This window comes from Ovis canadensis, chromosome 11, assembly GCF_042477335.2.
Source record: "Ovis canadensis isolate MfBH-ARS-UI-01 breed Bighorn chromosome 11, ARS-UI_OviCan_v2, whole genome shotgun sequence".
NCBI lineage: Eukaryota > Metazoa > Chordata > Mammalia > Artiodactyla > Bovidae > Ovis > Ovis canadensis.
This window is the reverse complement of record NC_091255.1, coordinates 65,663,091-65,686,693: the sequence shown is the minus strand read 5'-3', so window position 1 is coordinate 65,686,693 and position 23,603 is coordinate 65,663,091. Positions and strand designations below refer to the sequence as shown.

The following is a 23,603-nucleotide window of genomic DNA, read 5'->3' as shown; positions in this document are numbered from 1 at the left end:
GCGCGCGCGCGCCCGGTTGTGCACACACTTGCAAACGCATCTGAGTGTTTGTGACCCCCCTGGACTGTAGCTTGCCAGGGTCCTCTGTCCATGGAATTTTTCAGGCAAGAATACTGGAGTGGATAGACATATCCTCCATACTCCAGGGGGTCTTTCCAACCCAGGGGTCAAAGCCCCATCTCTGGCATTGGCAGGCGGATTCTTTACCACTGAGCCACCTGGGAAGCCCTCCCCACCAGATTACTACTTCCTATTTCAACTTAACAAATACTCACGTAGGGTCAACTTGTGGCAGAAGCTCTTCTAAACCATAATAATGTTTAATCCTGACAACAACCTCAGGAAGCAAGTACGACCCTTCCCAACGTACAGATGGGGAAACTGAGACTCAGAGAGCCTAGGCTGCCTGTCCACAGCCACAGAGGCAGTCTGGCCCCAGGGTGCTAGCTCTTATCCACCGCCTTAGCTGGCTGAATCGTGGAAAAAGGAATTCCTGCATTTTGACCTTGATCCTGACGGGGAGGGCGGGAAAAAGGGACGAGGTCCTCCCACCCGCCTCCAGGTCCCCAGAGCTTGACTGGGACAAGACACTGGGGAACTGCGGCATCCCGACCCAGTTCAGTTCCCTCACTGCTCTGCAAGAGTGGGCTGGATAGGGAGGGAGTCGCAGATCCAGCCCAGGGCCACCGAGGGGACCGGATGCCATCGGGTCAACTCCCATGCACCCCGCGCCTCCTCAGGCCCCGACACACGTGGCTCCCTCCTGCCTGTGGTTCTGGCTGGGCTGCTTTGCACTCTTCCCTGATATTTAACGGATCCACAGTGTTGGGGAAATTGCACTTAAATAAGAGATGAGTTCTCACAGCCTGCTCCTGTGCTTGTCCCCTGGAGAATTTTCCATTTTGTTTATTTAAAGGGTGATTCCCTTTCATGTTCCTGAATCAAAGATGGCACCGCAGACAGACCATTAACAAAGCAGACCCTCTGGGCTGTTTTTTCAGGAGGATTGTGGGGTGGGGACACAGCTCAGGTCTCCTGCCCCTCCACAGATGGCAGTGGCGCTGGGCTGGGAGGATCTTAACAATGATCTTAAAATGCAAGATTCTGATTCATCACCTGTGGGACCAGGCCTGACAGTCTGCACTTCTAGCAAACTCCGAGTGGTGCTGATGGTCCAAGAATCAGTCTCAGGTGCATCCCAAGACCCTGGATTAACCTGGCTGAACCTGGGGAAGGCATAACCATAGCAACGGTGGTCGCGGTACTGCTGTGAATAGTCACAGTATTTCCTGAGCAGGTACTATATGCAGGATGCGCCATGTCACCCCCGACTATAGAAGAGGAATCTATCCATAGTTGCAGAAGGATCTTCCTGACTTCCCTCAGAAAGTCTGCCAGTCACAGGAGAGAAGGAAACTGGATCCTGGAGGATCAACATTTTCTAAGCAAGTTGCTGCCCCATTTTACAGATGAGATAACTGAGGCCAGGAGAGTATCTCACTGAGGTCCTAGCAAGCAGCAGGGCCAGGATTCCAGCCGAGGTGTGCTCTGGCCTTGAAGACAAAGGCATTTTGTACACAGCTTCTCACAGGAGAAGCCAACAGGCAATGCATTCCAGACAGGACCAGACAAGCCAGTCCCCGAGAGGCAGGGCTGAATCTCAGACCTTTCCCCTCCAATCTCCTGCCCACAGTGATCCAGACGATTCACCAGACAAAACCGGTGAGCTTCATGGACTTCCAGGCTTGCTCACCATCCTGCCTCCTCCTGTCTTACCCCAGAGCCCGAGACGAAAGAATGCCGTGCCTTCTCAGCCCAAGGAGAGGCACTGGGCGCCCAGAGAAGCCGGCAGGAGGAGAACAGGATCCCAGACGGCTGAGCTGTCTGAGTTTACAGACCAGGAAACGGAGGCCAAGAGAGGGAAGGGGAATCCCTTACAGGTCTGACCAGCGGGCAGCGTGGGCCTCATGGGCCAGTGACCTGAACTTAGGGGCCCTGAGCTCAGGCCAATGCTTTGCTATCACCATCTTGGAATTCTTAACAATTGATCACTAAGAGGCCTGCACTTTCATCTCACTCTGGGCCCTGCGGATTGTGTCACTGGTCCTGCAGGTAGGAGAGAGGTCTTGCTGGAGCCAGACCCTCTTTCAGACTTTGACCTCTTGGTGTGGTCACTGAGCAGCGCTGAGTGAGACAGAGCTGCACGCGATAGGCAGGCCAGTCCCCTGCATCTCCATCAAGGGAGGTCTTTGGAGAGTCAAGGCGTGAGGAGGGACCTTTTGAGGGTCGGAGAGGTGACACCTCAGAATGGTGCCTCAGGGGGGCCTAACGGCTTGGCCAAGGCTGGGGAAGCGGACAGAGAGGCCAGCTGTCTTTGGGGCATCGGTCTCTCCAAGGAAACCATCAGCAACACCACCTAACATCTGAGGGCTGGGCGGATGCGGGGCGCTCAGCTGTGCCAGCCGGTCCCAGGGTCCCGTGCAATGAGAGCCAAGCTCTTCACTTGGCTTTTTTTGGGAACGGTCATGGGAGAGGGGAGAGCCAAGCGGAGCTGATTCAGAAGCCTGGCCCGGAAGCCCCAGCTCAGAGGGGAGGCCTGGGGAGGGATGAAGCCAGACATTCGTTTCTCTGGAGGAGACAGGTGCTGGCATGGGTGGAGCTTCGGGAGGAATGTAAAGCTGGGCAGGCTGGGCTGGGAGAGACTTCATCGGGTCCAGCACATGTCAGGAAGATGGTGGGGGCGGGAGGGGAGAGTGTTTAGAGCCCTGGGGGCAAACACAAGGCTTCTGAGCCCCAGGGCGTGGGTCCCCAGGGTTTTCCAATGAGTCTGGAAAAAGGCAGCCTTCAGTCCACTGGGGTGGCCTCTTGATTCTGCAGCCCTGCTCCGTTTGGGCCTCCTGGGGCCCAGCTGACAGGGTCAAGTGCTGGCCGGGAACCAGGGCCCCAGGGGAATCTCCACAAGGCCGTCCAGTCCACGAACACTGCCAGGATGAGCTTCTTAAATTTTCGGAATTGATTCTACTGGCCTGTTTTGTGGTCAAGAGGACGGTTGAGGGGGCCCTGTGAGGCTTAAACACATTAATACACCTGGGACCCTCAGAATGGAACCTGGCGGGGGTGGCTTTCTATCCATCATGGCTATCACCCAGCTTCAGGGATTCCAAATGCACCCTCACATCTCTGCAGTCAGGACGCATCTTACTGCAGACGGAACGGCCGCATCTTCTCTTAGTGGCGCGTAAGATAGTGATGTGTCTTACAAGTGATGCTCCAGGTTCGGCCAAATATGAGACGGTGACAGCGATGCCCGTGGTGACCAGCATCCCGACTGCGCTTTTTCAGCCCCAGCTCCTTGCACGTGAGCTGAGGTCTGGGGTGCTCAAGTGCCCTTTTCCTTGTGGAAACGGGCAGGGAGATCCCAGGTGGCTGGAGAAGGCAGGAGCTCAGGGTCCCCAGGGGAGGCTGGTCTTGGGGGTGAACACAAAAGTCAGGGGCAGAGGCTGCAACTGGCTGGCAGAGTCCATGGCAGGCAGGTCAAGGGCAGGGTTGGGTGGAACCCTGGTTCCTTAATTCATTCAGTGGGGAAAGGATGCTTCCTCACGGGCTTGTTGAGAGGACCGGTGCATCCATATCTGGGTCACGGCAAAGGGTCAGTCCGTGGGACCTCTTGTTATCATGCACTGACTCCAAAAGCGAACTGTCTGGGGGATAAGCCAGCTGTGTGTCTGAGACTGAGAGCTGGGGTGGCAGAGGAGTGCCCGGGCTGAATGTCTGGGGAAAGGAGCTCTAAGAGCTGGTGCTCAGCCCTGTAAAGGGCTGTTCAGATGCACCGCACTCCAGCAGACCCTGGGGCTTAGGGGAGTCAATATGAGAGGTGATGCCCCTTCCAAATGCGCACCCCAGGGGCTGACTCTTGACCTCCCCTTTCCCCAGCAGAGGCCCTGGCCATGCGGTGCTGTCTGCACCCAGACCCCCCGAACCCGGCCCGTTCTGAGGCCTACCCTCCCTCCCTCCCTCCCTCCCAAGCCCCAATCCGGCCAATGTGAGCATCCCCACAGCTCAGGTGGAGCTGAGAAAGAGGGTCCAGAGGAATCATGGTCCTGCCAGAGGCTGACTTCTCGGTTAGGGTGGCCAAAGTGCTAACATCCATCACGGAGTGACGCCTGCAAAAGGCACCTGAAATCCCAACTGCCCAAGCCCCGTGGCTGAGCACACCTCACTGAGCCCCCTGGCCTCACGTCCTCCTCTGTGGAACTGGTTAGCCCTTGGTAATCTGACCTGAGAGGCTCTCTGAGCTGCCCTAGAGTTGTTGCTCATCCGCTACCCCTTAGGGAGACTCCAGGACTTCGGGCCAGAGGAGGGACCGGGGGAGGAAGACACACTCTCCCAAATGCAAGTGCTCATCACAGGGCTGGACAGACGAGACAGGCACGACCTGTGTTTCCTGCTCTCCTCCTGAAGCTTGCAGAGCTTCCAAGGCTGCCAGAGACAGCTGAGGGCGAGCCCCCAGAGGGCAGGGCTGCGGCAGGAAGCCCCTTGAGAATGTGGCCAAGCACAGCCTGAGCTCAGTGGTTAAGCCACCTCGAAGGTGTGCATTTGCTCCCTGTTAACGGCTGCTTGGCAACAAGAGGGGTGAAAACAAAGCCCCGTGGAGGGTCTCATCAGTGCAACAGGTCAAGAGAGAGGATCCAGGCTGGAAAAACAGTGAGGCTGTGCATTTGAAGACAGCCTGATTGTCTGTGTAGAAAACCTGACGGAATCCACAGAAAAGCGACTAGAATTGATCACCGGGTCTGGCCACGTCTCAGATCTGAGTCAAAATCCACTGTGTGCCTATATCCTCCAGACAAACCACCGGGAGTCAGAATTTTAAAAAGGACTGACAATGGCGTAAAAAACATGCAATTCCTAGGGATAAATCTGACAGATGATGTACAAAACCTGGACTGTGAGACCCGCAACATGTTGTTGAGAAGAAATCAAACCACCAAACGATGGAGGGGCAGCCCAGGCTCGTGGGCTGGAAAACTCAATGTGGTCGTATACTGACACCCTTGAACTTGGTCTCTATTATCGATGCAACTCCAATTGGGAGTCCCAGCAGGATTTTAAAAAATCTGATTCCAAAATTCATAGGTAACATTAAGCAAAATATAAAATGGACCCGACGATGGAAAGGACCTAGAAGAGGCGAAACAACTCTGAAAAAGAACAAAGGTAGAAAGCCGACACTACCTGGTTTCAGGACTTACTACAAAGCAGCAGTGACCAAGACCATGTGCTGTTGGGATAAAGACAGAGAAATGAAGCAGAACGGTGTCCAGAAATAGACCCACACGGACAGGGACAAATGGATTTTCAAAGGCACAGAGATAATTCAGTGGCAAAAGGAAAGTTTTTGAAAAAACAAGGCTAGAACAATTGGATATCCATTTGAAAAAAAGGAAAAGACAAAGATCTATGCAGCAGGCAGAGTGGGTGACCTAGGGCACAAGAAAACTCGGTGGAGACTTGGTGATGCTTTTAGGCTTTCTACATGTGTCAAGAACGATCAAGTCGTGCCCTTTAAATAGGCACAGTTAACTATGCCAAAACAAAAGCAAACACCCAAAGTTCCCTTCTACCCTACAAGTCCTCAGCTTCAAGGTCACCTCCTCCAGGAAGCCTCCTTTGAGGCAGGATTCTCAGCTTCATCCCTCTGCACACCCCAACCACCTACTTCCCACCTGCACTAATGTCCCTCACACTGGTCTCTACTGGTGACCGCAGGCTTGATGCCCACACGTGACCAGGAACAACTCGAGAGCCAGGACCTGCCTTCACGTGTGCTGGACCCCAGGCGCTATGCTTGGCTCACAGTAGGTGCTGGGAAAGCGCTCAAAGGGCAAAGAGAGGCTTTGTTGTCCATGACACACGAGGGTTATGCTGGCGCTTCTAGCCCAAGTTACTTGAGCCAGTGATGACGTCAGCCCTGTCCTTCCTCTCCCTGGAAGGAGGCCTCTGGGCTGGGTTTTTTTTTTCTTTTTTTCTTTTTTTAAAGGAAGGACGTTGGGAGCAAGAGCTTCTGCTGGTGAGAAAAGAAGGAAGGAGAGGAGGTTCCCGCCTCCCACGGGCAACACGAACTTCACGGGTCCTGCTAAGGGAGCTTCACCATCTGCCTCTGCGGGGGAAGCAGGCAGAGCCCATCAGAGCAAACGCGGCTCTGCAAGGCCACCAGTGTGGCATCTGGGTTCCTCACGCCTCCAGGTTAGTCCTTCTAAAGTGTGGTCCCCGGAGCAGCGGCCAGCCCATCACCTGGGAACCTGTGAGAAGCTCACGTGCCTGGCTCCAACCTAGATCAGATGCTCTGAGGGGCGGAGCCAGGAGATGGGCCTCCGAGTGAGCCCCCAAGCGGGACGCCATCAGGCTCAGGGGAGAGCCCACCGCTCCAGGCCACTCTCTCACTTCCAACAATGATGCAGGTGACCCCTGGGACCCAAGATGCACTCCTGAGGGTCCAGGTGCAAGGCACCCCCCTCCAAGGCTTTGGTTAGCCTTTCTTCCGTCCCCAGGTGTCCCAGGGCCTGGGACTGTGGCCTTGGATCTGTGTGTCAGCATCTCAGGGGCGCATCTTTGCTTCAGCTGGGACTCCCAGGCTGGGCCCAGAGCCCTCCCACAGTGGAGGCACAGGAGACGTGGAGCCAGGGGCCTGCTCCCGGCACCCCACGGCTGGACATTCAGAGTTCCTGGACAGACAATGGGTCCTCACATTGCAGGCGAAGTGGCCGGCACGGGGGCGTGGACAATGGGCCTGTGTTTCTCCCCCACGCCTTCCTGCAGCCGCTCTCAGCCCGGGCGCTGTGAGGGAGGCTGAACCATCAATAGCACAGCGGTGCACCCGACGGGTCCCAAGTGCCGCTGCCCAGCGCCCAGGCCGCAGTCGGGGGCCCCTTATCACACCCTCCCTCTCTCCCTCCCCGGGGCTGAACAATGCTCCTTTTTCCTGAAGGCTTCCGGCCTCTTCTAAGCTCTTCATCCGCAGAGGCCTCAGGAGAAAGGGATTCAGTGCCAACACCTCTCTCCTTCTCTGGACGTCCAGCCTCTGCCTTCCTGAGGCGGGGAGCACTGGCCTCGTCTCGCCCGGGCAGATCTCTCTTCATTAGTGCAATCACATCAGCAGTGACAGCAGCGTATTTACTGCTGCCCCGACGACAGCCATTTGTCACCCAGTGATGCTCAGCCTGGTAATGAGCTTGGGGCAGAGCTAATGAGAGGTGCTCCCCCCGACCCTTCTGGGCAGCTCTGGCCCCGCGCCGGCCTGCCCGCCGGCTCACCCCCCTGCCTACAGCCGCTCCACCAGGGCAGGGAGATGGGCTTCCAAACAGAGAGAACCAGGCCCACTAGGCTGAGCCTGACAGGAGCCGGGCCAAGTCAGCGAGCATCCGCCAGGAGGGGAGACATCAAGGTCGACGGAGCAGGAAGGTGTGAGCGCCCGGCACGGTCTCAGGGCAGGAGTCCTTCCTTCAGTCCAGGGCAGGGAGGGCCAAACAGCTGTGATGGGGAAGGCTGGCTGCCCCCAGGGGAGCCTGGGAGTGCGTGGATGCTCTGGGTTCTGCACCCAGAACCCTGAGGGCCTCACGAGGAACCGAGGAGGGGAGTGACCGAAACAGAGCTAGAACATTTAGGGCTGTAGGGGCCGGGCGTGGAGGGCCGCTGGGATGTAGGTGTCACTGTTGCTGTTCAGCCCCCCAGTCGTGCCCGACTCTGTGGCCCCATGGACTGCAGCACGCCAGGCCTCCCTGTCCCTCACCATCTCCTGAAGTTTGCCCAAGTTCACGTCCACTGCATCGGTGATGCCGTCAAGATGCAGATCGCCCTAAGGCCCTGCATTTAAAACATTATTTCCTTTATTTACTTGTGGCCACGCTGGGTCTTCATTGCTCTTGGCTCGGGCCTTCTCTAGTTGCGATGAGCGGGGTCTTCACTGCGGTGCTCACGCTTCTCGCCACGGGGACTTCTGGTGGGGAGCACGGCCTCTGGGTTTGCAGGCTTCCATCCTGTGCACACGGGCTCAGCAGCGGCAGTTTGCGGGCTCCAGAGCACAGGCTCAGTCGCTGTGGCACACGGGCTGAGCTGCCCCAGGCATGTGAGATCGTTCTGGACCGGGGACTGAAACCATGCTCCCTGCGTTGATAGGCAGAGTCTTAACCACTGGGTCATCAGGGAACTCCGCCGGGGCCCTGCTTTGCCAGAGCACCGTTTCTGGTGACCTCGGCTCTCCTGGAAGGTGTATGCGTGCGAGTAAGAAAGAGCCCTGGGCGGGGCACAGTTGCTACAGCCCAGCGCCTCTCACTGGGAGAGCCTTCGGGCTTTCCCTGAACACCCTGCTCCCAGCTCTTCTTCAGGCACAGTTATGTGGTGGAGCTGAGGTCTGACGCCTTCAGTGGCTCGTCCACTGAAAATTAAAGGGGGAGGTGCCGGAGGCCCCCAGGAGAGGCCAGGAAACAGGCCCCTGATGACATGGAAGCAAACACCAAGCACCCAGACAGCTGAGTCCTCTAGGGACCCAGGAGGCACCAGACCAGTCACGGCGGGTGGTTATGGTGGCCCAGGGTCGATTACGTCCGGGATACAACTATCTTAGGAGGTGGGTATGTATTGATACAACGTTACGGAAACACTTCCACACAAATGGCTGAAATATATATATGTGTGAGGCATCTTGGACTCTTAATAGACAATTTGACCCGAGAGATCATCTCATTCACGTTTTTCAAAGCCAAGTTTGACTTCTATCCCCGGGGGTTCCAGGAAGCCAGGGGGCGGATGAACCACATCTTCCAGCAACATCAATGGGCTTTAAAATACCCTTTGTGTGTTAAAATAGAATTCAGAGAGACTGAGGAACAGAATGCAAAATCTCGGATATTAAAAAAAGGAAAAGGTGGTGTGGCCGGTCCCAAGGCGCGCCGTCCACTCTCCTCCACCCCTAGAGCCCTTCACGGGAGAGCTTGGAAATGCTGTTGCTACGCCCCCATGCTTTCCCACGGAGGACCCGGGGAGCCAGGAGGGGCCCAGCGAGAATGAACCCTGGCCTCCGAGGCCGCGCGGCGCCACAGGCCTTCTTCCGTCTCTCTATCATCACTGTTACCCCTGCTTCCAGGGGTTAACTTCATTAATGGCGAACAATAATTTATGTCTAACACCTCGCTCCTTGCTGATGAAGGGTTATTATCTAAACTCAAGGAGTTTATAATTAAAGAAATCAGTCACACACACACACACACACGAAGAGATAATTCAGAATCAACAAGACCGAGTGTCAGATGAGACATCCAGGCTCTCGGTATCTGAGTGGCTCAGGGGTATTTGGGAAGACGCATTCCAGCCGGGGGTGGGGGGTGGGGGGTGGGGGAGGAGGGAAGGGCGCTGATGGCCTGGGCGGGCAAGGTCGGGGTGAGGGGAGACTGCAGCTGTGCTGAGGGCAGACTGGGGCGGGCTTGGCGGTGGTACCCAGTGGAGAAAGCCAAGAGGGCAAAGGTCCACCAGTAGGGTGTGGGGGAGGAGAGACGCAAGAGGTCCCAGCCTTCCGATCCTACTGTTAAGACCCCCATGGGATGGGGCTTCCCTAGTGATCCAGTAGTTAAGACTTTGCCTTCTAGTGTAGGGGGTGCGGGCTCGATCCCCAGTCCGGGAGCTAAGATCCCACATGCCTTGTGGTCAAACAAACCAAAGTAAAACATAAAAAAACAGAAGCGATGCTGTAACACATTCAGTGAAGACTTTAAAAATGGTCCACATAGAAAAATCTCAAAAACAAACCAAAAAAACCCAATGGGAGAATAGATGGGGCCTCTAGAAAGAGGTGTGAGTTTCTCCGAGACAGGCGAGGCCATGCCAGCCTGCAGCCGGTGCCCTGGCAGAGCACCTACCCGAGCTGGGGCAGAGCCTGGGGTCCCACTTGACGGCTCCCTAATCCCCAAGCAGAGTGGCAAGGTGAGCGAGTCGCAAACGTGGATGTCTCGACAGGATCAAAAGCTGTGACCTAAGAGGCAGTTAGGGCCTCCCTGGTGGCTCAGACGGTAACACGTCTGCCTGCAATGCGGGAGAGCCGGGTTCGATCCCTCGGTCGGGAAGATCCTTTGGAGAAGGAAATGGCAACCCACTCCAGTACTCTTGCCTGGAAAATCTCACGGATGGAGCCTGGTAGGCTACAGTCCATGGGGTCGCAAAGAGTCGGACACAACTGAGCGACTTCACTTCACTTCACTTCAAGAGGCAGTGAGTTGACCTGCCCTCGCTGCCTCTTATGGACAAGTCAAGGGACTCTGGCAAGTGGCTTCATGCCTCTGAACTTGCTAACAAGCTGAGTAACTGAATGCTTTCTGGCCCACACCCTTTACAGGTTGGGATAAAGAGGAAACTGAAATGCCCGTGAGCATCGCCCGCAGACAACTGAGTTTCTAGGAAAGGATCCCGTGAAGATGTCCACCTCAAGGCCTGAAGAGCAGATAACAGCTCCATATCTGGGTTCCCCGTGGTATATCTGCATGTTATGCTGGAGGCGGGCAATGTCTCAACCAAAGAAATAGATCCCTAATAGTGGAAGCTGAGATGCCAACTGGCAGGTCTGTGCAAGATAAAGGGAGTGGAGGTATTTGGTGACAGGGCACAAGATAAACTGCAGCCCCGAAGCTGACTTTGTTTCCTTGACACCAAGATGCCAGTAATGACACCGCTGTACAACTCACCCAGTGTTCACCATGCACAGAGCTCAAACCCTGTTACAACCCAGTGAGCTTAGGACAGCTGTGTCTCCATTTGACAGATGGAAAAACCGAGGCCCAGGGAGGCCATGTGCCTTATCCAGGGTCACCCAAGCAGTAAATGACGGGAAAATGAATTCAGGGAGTCTTCTATGTCTCAGGCCCCTTATGGGCCCACACTATCCCATCTGGACCCTCTGGAGGCACATTCTAAACCACCCCTTGTGGTTCGAAGCAGGAAATAGGACACCTGGACCAGACTCAGAACCGGCTTACCTTACCTGGGGACAAGCCCAAGCAGGCAGGCGCCACGGCTCAGACTCCAGGCAACACAGCCCCCTCCCACAGAGGAGTCTAGCTGCGGGGGATCCGGGGTCGTGGCTCCAGCAGGCCCCTGAGAGTCTCTGTGTTCACCCCAGAAGCTGAACTCTGCGAATGGGTTGCACTGTGGCCAGTAATACTTCCTCCTCTTCGGATTATCACATCATCAAAATTTCATCACCCCTCTGGGTCACTAATAGCTTCCTAAATGGATCAAACTTTAATTGCTTCTCTCCTCCACCCCCATTCAGCTTAGAAGACTCTGAAGCTCAGCCACGGGGCAGCCAGTCATGAACACCGCCCAAGGGCCCCTCAGGAGACTCCCCTAACATGTCCAGGTGCTCCCACCCCCCAGGAGGGAGGCCAGGGCAAAGCAGGAGAGGAGGCGAGGGAGGAAGGGGCTGCCCTCCTGAAGGCTCACGTTCTGCCAGCTGACGGAACCAGGGCAGAGGTGAGAGCCAGGAGGGTCAGGAGCAGGAGGAGGAGTTCCCAGGGTGATTTCCAAACTCCACGCCCATCCCGGGACCAGACCCTGCCTGCCAACAGCACCGCGGGCCTGGCACCTCTCATCAGGAAGACATCAGTGAAGGAGACTGTGGAGGCACAGGCCAGCCCGGGCAGTGGAAAGACGCCCCGCCGAGCCCCAGGTTCAAATCCTGACTTCCCAGCTGTGGGGCCTTGGGCAGGTAATTGCTGTGAGACTCAGTTTACCCACACACCGGAGGTGAAGGAGGGTGGAGGCAGGCCAGGACGGCATCACATGTGAGCTGGCTTCCCCTCTGGACATCCCCAGGACGGGGTGTGCTCAGGGTCTCAGTCGTGTCCGTCTCTTTGCGACCCCATGGACTGTAACCCGCCAGGCTCCTCCGTCCATGGGATTTCCCAGGCAAGAGTACTGGAGTGGGGCGCCACTTCCTATGCCAGGGGACCTTCCCCACCCGGGGACTGAATCCACGTCTCCTGCATCGGCAGGCGGGTTCTCTACCACTGCACTACGCCCCACCTGGGATGGGAAGTGAAGTGAAGTGAAGTCGCTCAGTTGTGTCCGACTCTTTGCAACCCCACAGACTGTAGCCTTCCAGGCTCCTCTGTCCATGGGATTTTCCAGGCAGTATACTGGAGTGGATTGCCATTTCCTTCTCTAGCATGGGAAGGAGCAGCCAAATCGCTCTACTTTGGGGAAGAAGCAAGCGAAAGTGAAGCAAGAGGAAGACATGGGAGAAATACAGAGGAAAGATACCATGGGGGCGGCGGGGGGGGGGACCCGGAAACAAAATGCAACCTGAGATCCAATCTGAAGACCCTTCGGCAGGGCAGACGAAGAAGTGCAGACGCAGTTAAATTAGCTTATTAAGTGCCTGTGGTGTGTCAGGCTCCACGCTGAGCGCTCTGCTTGTGCTATCTCACTTCTTCTTGTATTACAAACAAGCCAACGGGGCTTGAGCGTCTAAGTGACGGAAGGCAAAGTGGCAGAGACTAACCCAGAGTGACAGAGCTGGAACCCAGGTTGGCCCAGCTCCAAGCCACTGGCCACCCCGCACGCCCCCTCTCAACAGCATAAGGAGGAAAAAAAAAAAAAAAAACAACTCAAAAGGCAGGGAAGAAACAGCACTGGCTAGGGGTGGCTCAGGGGGGTTGCCTGAGGAATGGGCCTGTTTTGGGTTAAGTGACTGCTCTATATGAAATGCCCTTCTTGAGACCAGTGTCGCCCCTACGGTTGTGAGGAAGGCTCGGCATCACCAGTGTGCGCTGAGATGCTCTTTTTCCAGCACAGGGAAGCCTGCACTCCCCAGCTCCCTTGTTCTGGAAAGGACCACTGGATGGGGACCACGTGATCAGCTCTGGCCAATGGGCTGCAAGGGGAAGTGAGCCCGACTAGAGCGTTTAATTGCAGATGCAAGTCTTCCCCTCTCATGTGTTTCAAAAGGTGCCTCCACGCCTGGCTGGGCATTACCCAAGCCTCCTACCAGTCCTGCCAATATCCTCCCTGTAGAAAGATGGAGTCTGGATGACAGGGATTCAGCAAGGGCCCAACCCAGAGGGCAGGATGCTATAGGCAGCTGTACCTGGAAGGCCAGAGGTGGGAAAAGCTGGGAAGAGGGGCGAGGAAGTCTGAGCACGGCCTCCTGGCTCAAGAGAAACAATATTCTCGATGGACATGTACACACTGCTAATATTTAAAATGGATAACCAGGACCTCCCTACCGGTCCAGTGGTTAAGAATTCGCCTTCTTAGGCAGGGGATACAGGTTTGATTCCTGGTCAGGGATCTAAGATCCCACATGCCTCATGGCCAAACAACCAGAACATTAAAAAAAAAAAAAAAACTACCCCCAAAACCCAGAAGCAATATTGTAACAAGTTCAAGAAAGACTTTAAAACAAACGAAAAAAAGGATAACCAAAAAGGACCTACTATATGGCACAGGGAACTCTGCTCAACATTAGGTAACAACCTAAATGGGAAAAGAATTTGAAAAAGAACAGATACACGTATATGGGTAACTGAACTGCTTCGCTGCACACTTGAAACTCTGTACCCCTGGCTCAGGGAACCGGATGAGACAAGCTGGGCAGCCCCTGCCTCGCTTTGCCCCGGGACCCTGAGCAGCCCTGGGGGTCTCTTGCTCAGCCTCACTCACCAGCCTGGCTCACTGGCCCCGCCTCCCGCCCCCAGTGGACAGAAGTGGGTGGGAGGCTGAGCAAAGGCTGGGATGTCTCAGCAACCAGGCTCATTTTCCTTTCCATTACAGGCTGCGGGGCCGCCGCTGGCCCACTTGTTGCTATTGGCATCCCAAGGCCCCAGATTTATGATGACTCATTCCCCCAGCCTCGGGGCTGTCTGCGGCAACACGCTCCAGGCGGGGCCAGGGTGGAAATCCCACAGGCAGCACCCTAACACCCAGTGTCAATTCCAACTCAGTTTTCCAATTCCCTAAGGGGGCCCGGAGTCAGAGGGAGTGGGGAGGAGGGGAAGGAAAGGGGGTGGTTCCAGTCAATCAGAGGATCCCTGCAAGGGCTAGAAAACCAGCTCTGGGAAGGCTCACCAACACAAAGCACAGCTGTCTAACATCCGGCTTGTTTTGTGATGTAGCGAGCCCCCTGTTGCCAGGGGTATGCAAGTAGAGATCACATGGCCACTTGCCCCAGGCTTGTGGACAGGGTGGGGTCAGCACTGGAAGGTTTTTTGTGTTTCAAGTCAAAGGAACTGATCCATGTAAGTCCCAAGGACGAAGAACAAGTTCACTATTACTGTTTAGCTTACAGCCCAACTGTGTTCCGTGGTACAAGATCGAATGCATACCAATATGCAGTTTAACACATTATTTTAAAGTCAGCCCTTCAGGCACTGTTTAAACAGAGAACTGCTGGAAAGGACTTGGCCTCTTTCCCAGCCTCCCTTTCTTGATGGAACAAGGTTGCCGGCCCCTACTTTGGCCTTCCAGCAGAGGACATAAAGGAGAGGCGGTCGATAAATATTTGCTGTACAAATGCATGAAAGGGAGCATTTCGGAGGCAGGTATCAGGCTGCCAGCACGACTCAGTTCTCTGGGTGGGGGTCCTGAGTCTGTCCATCCCAGGTGGGGGCGAGGCTTCTCGGGCCAAGACAAAGCACCAAACTGTGTTGCTCATCGAAACACAGCCAGAAATGTTCCAGATTGCCCAGCCGAAGCCTGAGGGCACAGAGGGCGAGGGCTGTGCGGGCCGGAGAGCCACTTTTCTGGCCCTGGGAGAAGGGAAGGAGGGGAACACCCCCCCTCACCACCAGGCCCACCATCACGTGGACCTCCTGACACATGGCAGCTGAGCCCCAGGCAAGCACGCCACTCGGCCTCGTGGTAATTAGTAAGGAGCCCTGATCAATAAGTTATTTTTTGCTGTCAGTAATTAATAATTACAGCTTAGCCACACCATGTAATTAAACTTTCATCCCGTTCCCGTGAGTGCTGTTGGGCTTTCATTGTGATTACCTCCTAGCACTAAACTTTCTCCCTCCAGAGCCTCCAGGGCTGCTGGACCTCCCAGTCCTTCACTGCTTGGTTCCCTCAGCTCAGACCCTCCTCCGTGAACCTTCTGGGCCAGCTGGCTGGGCTGCAGCTTCCAGCCTCTGGGCCTCCCCGGGATGTTCCAGTAGCAGTGGTCAAGTCTCCGAGGCACGTGAGACATCTTGCCAGGTGCTTAAGATGCAACCACCCTCCAATGCAAGAGCCTGGGAGGCCGGACCAGCACTGCCAGAGGGCCGCTTTGAGTCACAGTGATGTGGCCACAGGTGAGGGAAAGGTATTCAAGGCCTTTTCGGTGGGTGGCCAGCCACCCACTCCTCGTGGTCCCTTGTTGCTGCTGCTGCTAAGTCGCTTCAGTCATGTCCGACTCTGTGCGATCCCATAGACAGCAGCCCACCAGGCTCCCCCGCCCCTGGGATTCTCCAGGCAAGAACACTGGAGTGGGTTGCCATTGCCTTCTCCGCGTGGTCCCTTGGCTTAGAGTAAAAACAATCATGATAACAACAATAACAATCACTGTTTATTAAGTACCTTCTAGGGCTTTCCCCAGGTGACTCAGTGGTAAAGAACCCGTCTCTAATGCAGGAGATGTGGGTTCAATCCCCGGGTCAGGAAGATCTCCTGGAGGAAGAAATAAGCAACCTACTCTAGTATTCTTGCCTGGAGGATCCCGTGGACAGAGGAACCTGGCCAGCCGCGGTCCGTGGGGTCACAAAAGAGTCGGACTCAACTGAGGGTCTAAACAGCAACGACAACAAGCGCCTTCTATGTACCAGGCTCTTGCTGGGCACCCCCAGGATACCTGGTTCCCTCTTATGGACTCAGCTCTTTTTACACATCACTGCACTTAGTTTGGGAAATACACAGGACCCTTGTGACACTGAGTTTCAGCGGAAATGGGCAAATGGTAGCTTTCAGTATAAACAGGTAACATTGCCAGGACCTGAAGAAACAACTAGGGTCAGTGGAGATGGAGTCTGGCGCTGGCCAGTGAGAGGTTTGTCCCCAGAGAGGAAGACTGCTTGGTTCCCCTCTATATCACGACTGAAGAACAGGGTTCATGGGCTCAAAAGTGACAGACAGGGCCAGAGGCTTTTGATGTACTTAGTCACTCAGTCGTGTCCGAGTCTCTGCAACTCCATGGACTGCAGCCCGCCAGGCTCCTCTTTCCATGGGAATTCTCCAGGCAACTACCCACAAAGGGTTAATAGCACAAAGAGAGACAAAGGAGAAACTCTGAACCCCGGAGCAGATAAGCAGCGACCCCGGAGCTCCATGCCTGACCCTCCTAACCCGACACATAAGGCAACACAGCCCCCAGACCTGGGCCGAGACCAGACTTCCCCACAATGCCCTGCATGGCCTGCCACCAGGCAACAAGGGAAGCAGGGGACCCGACGGAGGCTGGAAACACTCTCTGGGCCCAGAGAGCACGGATGGCGCGGCGGGGGCCTGGGCAGCCGCCCTCAGGAGGGCAGCCGGCAAGAGAAGTGGGACAGGGAGTGAATTGGAGACCTTAACTGCTTCTGATGGGCGAGCCCCTCCCATCGGAAGCACGGGACACAAGGCGGCCTGGCCTTCAGCAGGGCGGATGCGAGGGCGCTTGGCCTTAGGTGGGGCTGGGCCACGTGTGGAGGTGGGACGTGGAAACGACTCAGCGACATGCAAGGAGAGGCTTCAGGGGCCCTGGGGACTCCTGACAAGCTGGGTCCTGGGTGGGACAAGAACTAGCGAGCCGGCTGCCCAGGGACACCACGGGGTTACTGGAGTCTGTGCAGTAATTAAGTTGGAACATCCAGACAGAGTCCTTCCTGTGTGCCGGCTTTCAGCTAGTAACCCCACCGGCATCTCAGAACAGAGCTGGCACGTGTCCTAGGGCACACTGACCTGTTTCCTGTTGTCAGCCGCACCATCCTCTCGCAGGCCCTCAGAAGAAGGACCCTGTCCTAGGGTCCACCTCAGCTGCAGATGACCCTCACTGAAGGGGGAGAGGGGCTTAGAACTCACCTGGTCTGGGTTCTGACTCCTGCCCCCAGTAGCTTGGGGCGAGTCACCTAAGGTCCCAGACCTCAGTCTTGCCATCTGTTAAATGGCTACTAGAACAAGATGACCTCTGAAGTCCCTGCCTGCTGGAAGATTTTACGATGATCGTAAAAATAATAATAACTTTTATTACCTTACATTTGCAGGGCCCCGTTACAAAATTTCTAAGTGCTTTAACATAAATTACGCTGTAAAATCCTCCCCTCAACCCTGTGAGTGAGGGCTGATTATTTTTAATCTCTTTGATCTCAGCTCTCTGGAGCGCCTGACGCTGGGGGTATGGGGGTCCCTTCTTCCCTGCCGTTCTGGGACCCCAGAGATGGGGTGAGGCCCTTTTGAGGCTGGAGCCTTCGCAGACCGGAGCCCCCTATCCCCGCCACCTCCCCGCCCAGTACCCTCAGCGGCGGGTCCAGATCCCCTCCCGAGCCTGGACGAGGCAAGGCTAAGCCCGGGAACGGAGTCCTGAGCTCAGCCCAGGCTTCGTCTCTCTCCGCCCCCAGCAGGCGCCGCTCGGACACCGCGGGCACCGCGGTCTGGATCCGCCAACACCAAAGGCAAGAGGCACTGGCGCAGCCGCCCTCCCCCGCGGGGACCTGCGGGAGGGCTCGGGGATGTCTGGGTACCCGCCCTCCGGAGCGGGGCAGAGCGGATCACGCCTCCTCCTCGGCCCTGACAGCGCCACCCCCAAAGCCGCCCGCCCCTCTCCACCCGGAGGCCGCTCCCCGCAGCTACAGGTCAGAGCGGCGGCTGCAGACACAACTGGGCGGCAGAGGCAGGATGCTGAGTGTGTGTCTGGAGAGAGCGGGAGGGGAGACGGCCTCAGACCGCCCAGGGCACCGCCCCCCAGTGGGTCGCGGGCTGAGCTCGCGACCTCGGCTCCGGCGCGCACCCCGAAGCACCCCCGGCCCCGGCGGCCGGCCAGGCAGCCCCGCAACTGCCCTCCCGCGGCGTCCAAGCCGGCACCCCGCACTCTGTCCGGCTCTTTCCAACCGCCCTGCAGCCTCCCTCTCTTGCCCTGGGGTGGCCAGCGCATGCCCGGCGGGGCCTTGCCCGTCCCTGAGGACTCCGAGCCGGGGCCCAGGAGCCGCCTGAGCCGCTGGGTGCCGCCGGGCTTTGAGCCCCCCAACGAAGGGCCGCCCCTCCCACGCCAGCCCGAGGGCGCTCGCAGCGGGCGGGGTGGGTGGTAGCGACCCCACCCACTCCTCTAAGGCTCTTCTCAGCCTCCACGGGCGACGCCTCCTTACACGGACCCCTACCTTCTCTCATTCGGAAGCCACAAGTCTCAACAAGACCGCCCCATGCCCCGAAAAAGAGCTCCCAAACTCGGGGAACGGATCCTGAAACTCCCGGGAGAGGGCTCTGCCCCGGCCAAGACCCGGGTCCCGGAGGCCGTCGTGAGGCCAGCGGGCTCCCGCCCCCCGCCCCCTCTTCCCCACCCCACGTGGGGGTGACCCCCCATACCTTGGGCTCCGGTCGCGCGGATCCGGTAAAGGGCCACCAGCGTCCAGATGAGCAGTCCCCACATGGTGACCAGCCTTGTTTCCGGAGGGTCTCTTCCGTACCGTTTTATAATCCTGGTGGGGTTCGGTCCCCCGCGGCTCCAATCCGGAGCGGTACCCACCCGGGAGGGGCGTTGCTGGCGACCCCGACCGTTCCTCCTCTTTTTCAGTCCAAGTCCGATCCCCGGTGGCGCGCCGGGAAGGCGAGGGGCGAGCAAGGAGACGGAGGAGAGGCCGCTCTCGGTCTCGGGGCGCCTACCCCGTGAGCGCCCCAACTCCGACTTCTCCCGCGCAAGGCCGCCTCGGCGATCCGGCCGGGTCGCGGGCTGGTCTCCGGAATAAACCGACAACTTCGGGAAACTTCCTCCGGTGGCCACGTTGCCCGCCCCCCGCCCCCCGCCCCCTCCCCGCCCCCTGGTTGGGTGCTCGGCGCGGACGCAGTCACCGCCGATCCCGGCGCCGGGCCCCCGGGGCCGGGCGGGAGGCGAGCGCGGCGGTGGACTCGGCTGCGGGGCTTCTTTCAGGGGCGCGGGGTTCGGGGGGCGCGCTGAGCGTAGCGGTCCGAACCTCCCTAGGGCTGAAGTTTTCTTCTCTCTAACTTTGCAGCCGGCATCTGGCGGGGCCGAGCCACCCCTCTTGGCTCCACCGCCCCGGCGTCCAGTCCGGGGACTCTCGGTCCCTCCCGGGGCCGCCCGGCCCGGGCGCGCCCTCGGCTCCGCGCCCAGCGGGCTAGCAAACTTTGCGGGTCCAGCGGCCCGGCGCGCCGCCCCGCGCGCCCATGTCCGCGCCGGCTGCGGGGCGGCGGGGACGGCTGGTGGGCTCGGCGATCCCGGCTGGTGGCCGGCGCCCGGGCGCGGAGGCTCCTGCCGGCCAGAGGCTGGAGCTCAGCGGCTCTGCCCTCCGCCGCTCCCCGGCCGGAGCTCTCGGCGAGACCCGCGGAGAGCCCGGCGGGCGGCCCCGGCTGCGGGGGCGCGGCGCCTCCTCGGACGCCCGGCGCGCGCCGACCGCCCGGGCCGGAGAAGCAGCGGCCGCCGCCGCGCCCGCCTCAGCGCCTCGGCCGCGCCGCCGCCGCCGCCCGCCTCCGCCGCTCGCTGGCCGAACCCGCCGCCCTCGGCTTCCCGGGCTCGGCGTCCGGAGAGCCGCTCCTGCCTGCGCCGAGCGGGAGCTGCGGGGGCAGCGCGAGCCGGGGACGAGCGCGGCGGAGGCGGAGGCGGAGACGCGGCGAGGGGGGCCGAGCGCTACCCCGTGGCCGCGACTGGAGAGCAGCCTGCGCGCGGGGAGGGGGAGCGGCGGCGGCGGCGGCGGCGGCCCCGAGCCAGGCCCGGGAGCGAGCCCCGCGGAAACGCGAGCCGTTTGCGCGGCTGCGGGCGCCCGGCGTCTCCGGGACCCGCCGGAGGGCAGCAGTGGAAACCTGGAACCTTAGCCGGGCGGGATGCGCTCAGAGCCCCTGGGGTCTCTTGCCCAGCCTGCCCTTCCAGCCTCGAACCGGTACCCCTATCTCAGAGGCCTCATTCGACCTCTCTCCCCAGCTAGGAACCCCAACACCCTTCCCGGACGCTGAGTAACACGGGTGGACGGAAAGCCGGGAACAGGGGTTCAGTCAACTGGGCGATTTCAGTTTCCCCTTCCCAGGTCAGGCTTTCAAAAGTCTGGAACCGCTCAGGGTGGAGAGCAAGACGAAAGAGGCAGGGGACTTACAGATGGCCCAGAAAGTGAAGTTGGTGCCAAGGCATATGAATCCTTTGTTTCTTCTTCTTCTTTTTTTCCTTTTGAGCTTTCTTGCAAAGAGTAGAACGGTAAATTAGAGAAGCTATAAAAAGGAAGCTCGGAGGTTTCCTTCCTGATGGACCAGAGAAGTCAGCTGAACTCAGGAACTGAGCCCAGCATTCCCGAGGCAGACGCCCAGCACGGGATTCCAGGACTCAGTTACACAGTCCTGGGTACTCAACAGCCTTGCTTCCAGGGACCCCTTCCTGCATGAAAACACCCATCTGTGTATGTTGAAAATAATATTTATGACTGTGTTGGCACAGAGACGAATATATTAATATTACATATTGAAACCATTTTCTTCAACCTGAAAGTTCATCGATTTCTCCTGATTTCAAAAGAAAGGAAAACATTTCCCTGTCGTGTTGCTGGTGCTGCACCGGCGGAGCCGCGTGGCATCTCCCTGTCCCCTTGGTGTTTCTGCTGAGAGCAAAGAGCCGCGGAGATTCCACCTGCGGGCACGGTGCTTTTGTCCTCTCTCTCCCTGGCGGCCCTTTCCACCCCAGAGGGCATCCTTTCTGATTGCTGTGGAGCAGACACAGCCCTGCCAAGCTTTTATCACTTTTATATTCCCGTCTCACCTGCCTCGGAAAAAGAATCCTGGGCCGCCTCTGAAAGCAGCTGAGAAGCCAGCCTGCTTTACCTATGTGCTTCCATTGCCTAATCAAACAATATTTCATGACTTTCTGCCCCCCATGGAAACCTGTGCTTCATCCCAGGCTGAAGTCCTTCTGACTGGCTGACGAGTAAAGGGTGGGGGGGAAGCTTCGAGGGGCAGGTGGCCTAGGTGTGGCCAGCCCGCCTTCGTCTTACTGGCCGTGTCATTGCTGGCTGCTTGGGGATGACCAGCTGGGGCCTCGCACACGCCTGCCTGCACTCACTGCCCCGTCCTGGGGCTCAGGCCCTTCCCAGACCTCGGAGAACAGCTGTCCATAGGATGCTGTTACCCTCTCTGCTCACAGAGGGGGCCTGAGAGCCGGATTTGCAGAAACCTCTGCTTCTCAGCCAGCAAAGGACCCGCAGAAAGGCTGATCTCCGTTCTCTGAGAGTGGGCGCTCCCATCCACCCAAACGGCCACCTTCCTCGTGTCCAGTCCCAGACTTCGGCTGCCAGGAGTCTGAACCAGATGCTCCTAGGAGCTCTGAACAGCATTTATTTCTCTGTCAAAAGAGACATGGTTGCAGAATTGTGTGTAGCCCCATGTACCTTCTTCTGGGACTTTAATCCCCACAGGCCAGGGCTGAGCACCAGCCCGTGGTGGCTGGTGGTGGAGGAGGCGTCCTTCTGTGTCGGAAGCCTCCAGGCGTGCCTTCTTGTTAGAGAGCGAAGAGGACGGTACCCTTCGAGCAAATCTTTGTGTCCGTCCATCTGAGACTGTCTCCCGCCTCGGCCTGTAGGCACACAGACAGGAAGGGAACTGACTTTACTTCTGAGAGTTTCCCTGGCCCAGGAGGAGGCTGAGCAGGGAGCCTGCCACAGTGAGAGGGGCTAGTTATGGAGAAAGTCGCTTGCAGACACCATGACCTCATTCTTGCCAGTAGCGATGTAATTAGAGGTTGCAAGCGGTGCAGTTACAGTGGGGACCCTATCAGGAGGAGCCGCGTGGCTGTCCCAGGATCTCCTCTGCCTCCTGGCCCCTTTTAATTTGAGTCTGTGGGTACAGCTCTCCCGGAAAGCTTGGTGGCACAGGATCCGGGGCTTTCCCCTCATTTATATCCCACCTCCCTGCATGCCCAGAGCAGGCAGGCCCGCAGAAGGCTCCTTCTTGGCGACGCTCTCCCCATCCGCTCCAGTCTGTAAATTCAAGGTGGCGGGTGGGCACAGCCACTGAGATGAGCACAATTCATTTCAAATGAGAAGGAAAGGCCGGGGTCACCCCGCTGCCCCCGCCCCCTCTCCCATTCCAGGGGGATGCTGTGTGTTTAAAACATCATCCTTGTAGAAAATCCTGTGTGAGGGCCCCAAACAGGACCACGCTTTCTTAGCCTTCCATCCCACACATCCCAGCCCGTGCAAGAGCATTACTGCAGAACTTGGCCAAGGAGCCTTCGGTGTGGGAGGTGAATTACACCGTGTGCCAGCCGAGAGCGGGGAGACCAAGTCCAGGATGGTCAGACAGAGCTGTTCAATCTCCCAGAAGGCTAAGATCCTCCCCACCACCCTTCAGCCTCCAGCCCGTCTTCTGCCCCATCCTACACACAGAAACCAAAGGGTAGGCTGGGTCAGCTATTCAGTAAGATTATTATAGTTTTTTTTTTCCCGATTTTCTATTATCACAAATGTAATAACAACGAGAACAGAGTGTTCTTTTGCAGGGCCAGGCGAATCCTCCACCCGCAGGGACCAGGCGGGAGGCAGTGATCCTGCAGTAGACACGTGTACCCTCCCTGTCCTTACTCCCTCATCCCTGCTTCCCAAGGTGCTCCAGAGGCTGCCTGCAGCTGGAAGCCCTCTCTAGGGGTTAGTTTGCCGAGGATGAGACGCAGAAGAGTGAGCCTCAAGAGGAGGGGAAAGGACTAGACCGGACTCCATCTAGAAGGAGGGCTTCCCAGGGGGCGCGAGTGGTAAAGAGCTCGCCTGCCAACGCAGGATGTAACAGACGCGGGTTCAATCCCTGGGTCAGGAAGGTCCCCTGGAGGAGGGCATGGCAACTCACTCCAGTGTTCTTGCCTGGAGAATCCCATGGACAGAGGAGCCTGGCGGGCTACAAAGAGTCAGACACAACTGAGCAACTTAGAACACAGGCCATCTAGAAGAAAGAAGAAAGGGAGACCAGAAGAGTTAGGGTTGAAATGGCTTTTATTTATTTTTGGCAGCACCTTGCAGCATGTGGGATCTTACTTCCCTAACCTGGGATTGAACCCTCGCCCCCTGTGGCTGCAGATTCTCAACCACCGGACCACTAGGGCAGTCCCTGAAGTGGTCCTTAAACTACAGGTTTCAGGGCAGAAATACTTCCCAGACCCATCCTTCCCTCTCCCCCTTCCCCCTTCCTCCCCACTCCTTCCCCTGCTTCCCTTCCTCCACAGCATCTCATTCCCTGCTGTTCTTAGGGTTGTCATGGGCACCTCTGGGAAAGGTCCCCCAGAGCAGGGACCCTCAGCAGAGCCATCTCTGACCTACCTGAAGGGAACTCAGACAACTAATTGCCTTGAAACACGGCTCCTGGTAAATAATTAATGGCATTCTTTTTTTTGTTTGTTTGTTCTCTTTTGAGGGCGG

The 23,603-nt window shown here is 57.6% G+C and overlaps 1 protein-coding gene across 2 annotated transcripts in view; it reads right to left on the bottom strand.

Moving 5' to 3' along the window:
- Nucleotides 1-19,774, bottom strand: part of SDK2 (sidekick cell adhesion molecule 2) — a 274,805-nt gene extending 255,031 nt beyond the window's left edge. For both annotated transcript variants that reach the window (XM_069544046.1, XM_069544048.1), the window contains exon 1: nt 18,574-19,774. In XM_069544046.1, coding sequence (XP_069400147.1) covers nt 18,574-18,637 — 64 coding nt within the window. In that variant the 5' untranslated portion in view covers nt 18,638-19,774. The remainder of the gene's footprint in view (nt 1-18,573) is intronic.
- Between the last annotated feature and the right edge of the window lie 3,829 nt (nt 19,775-23,603).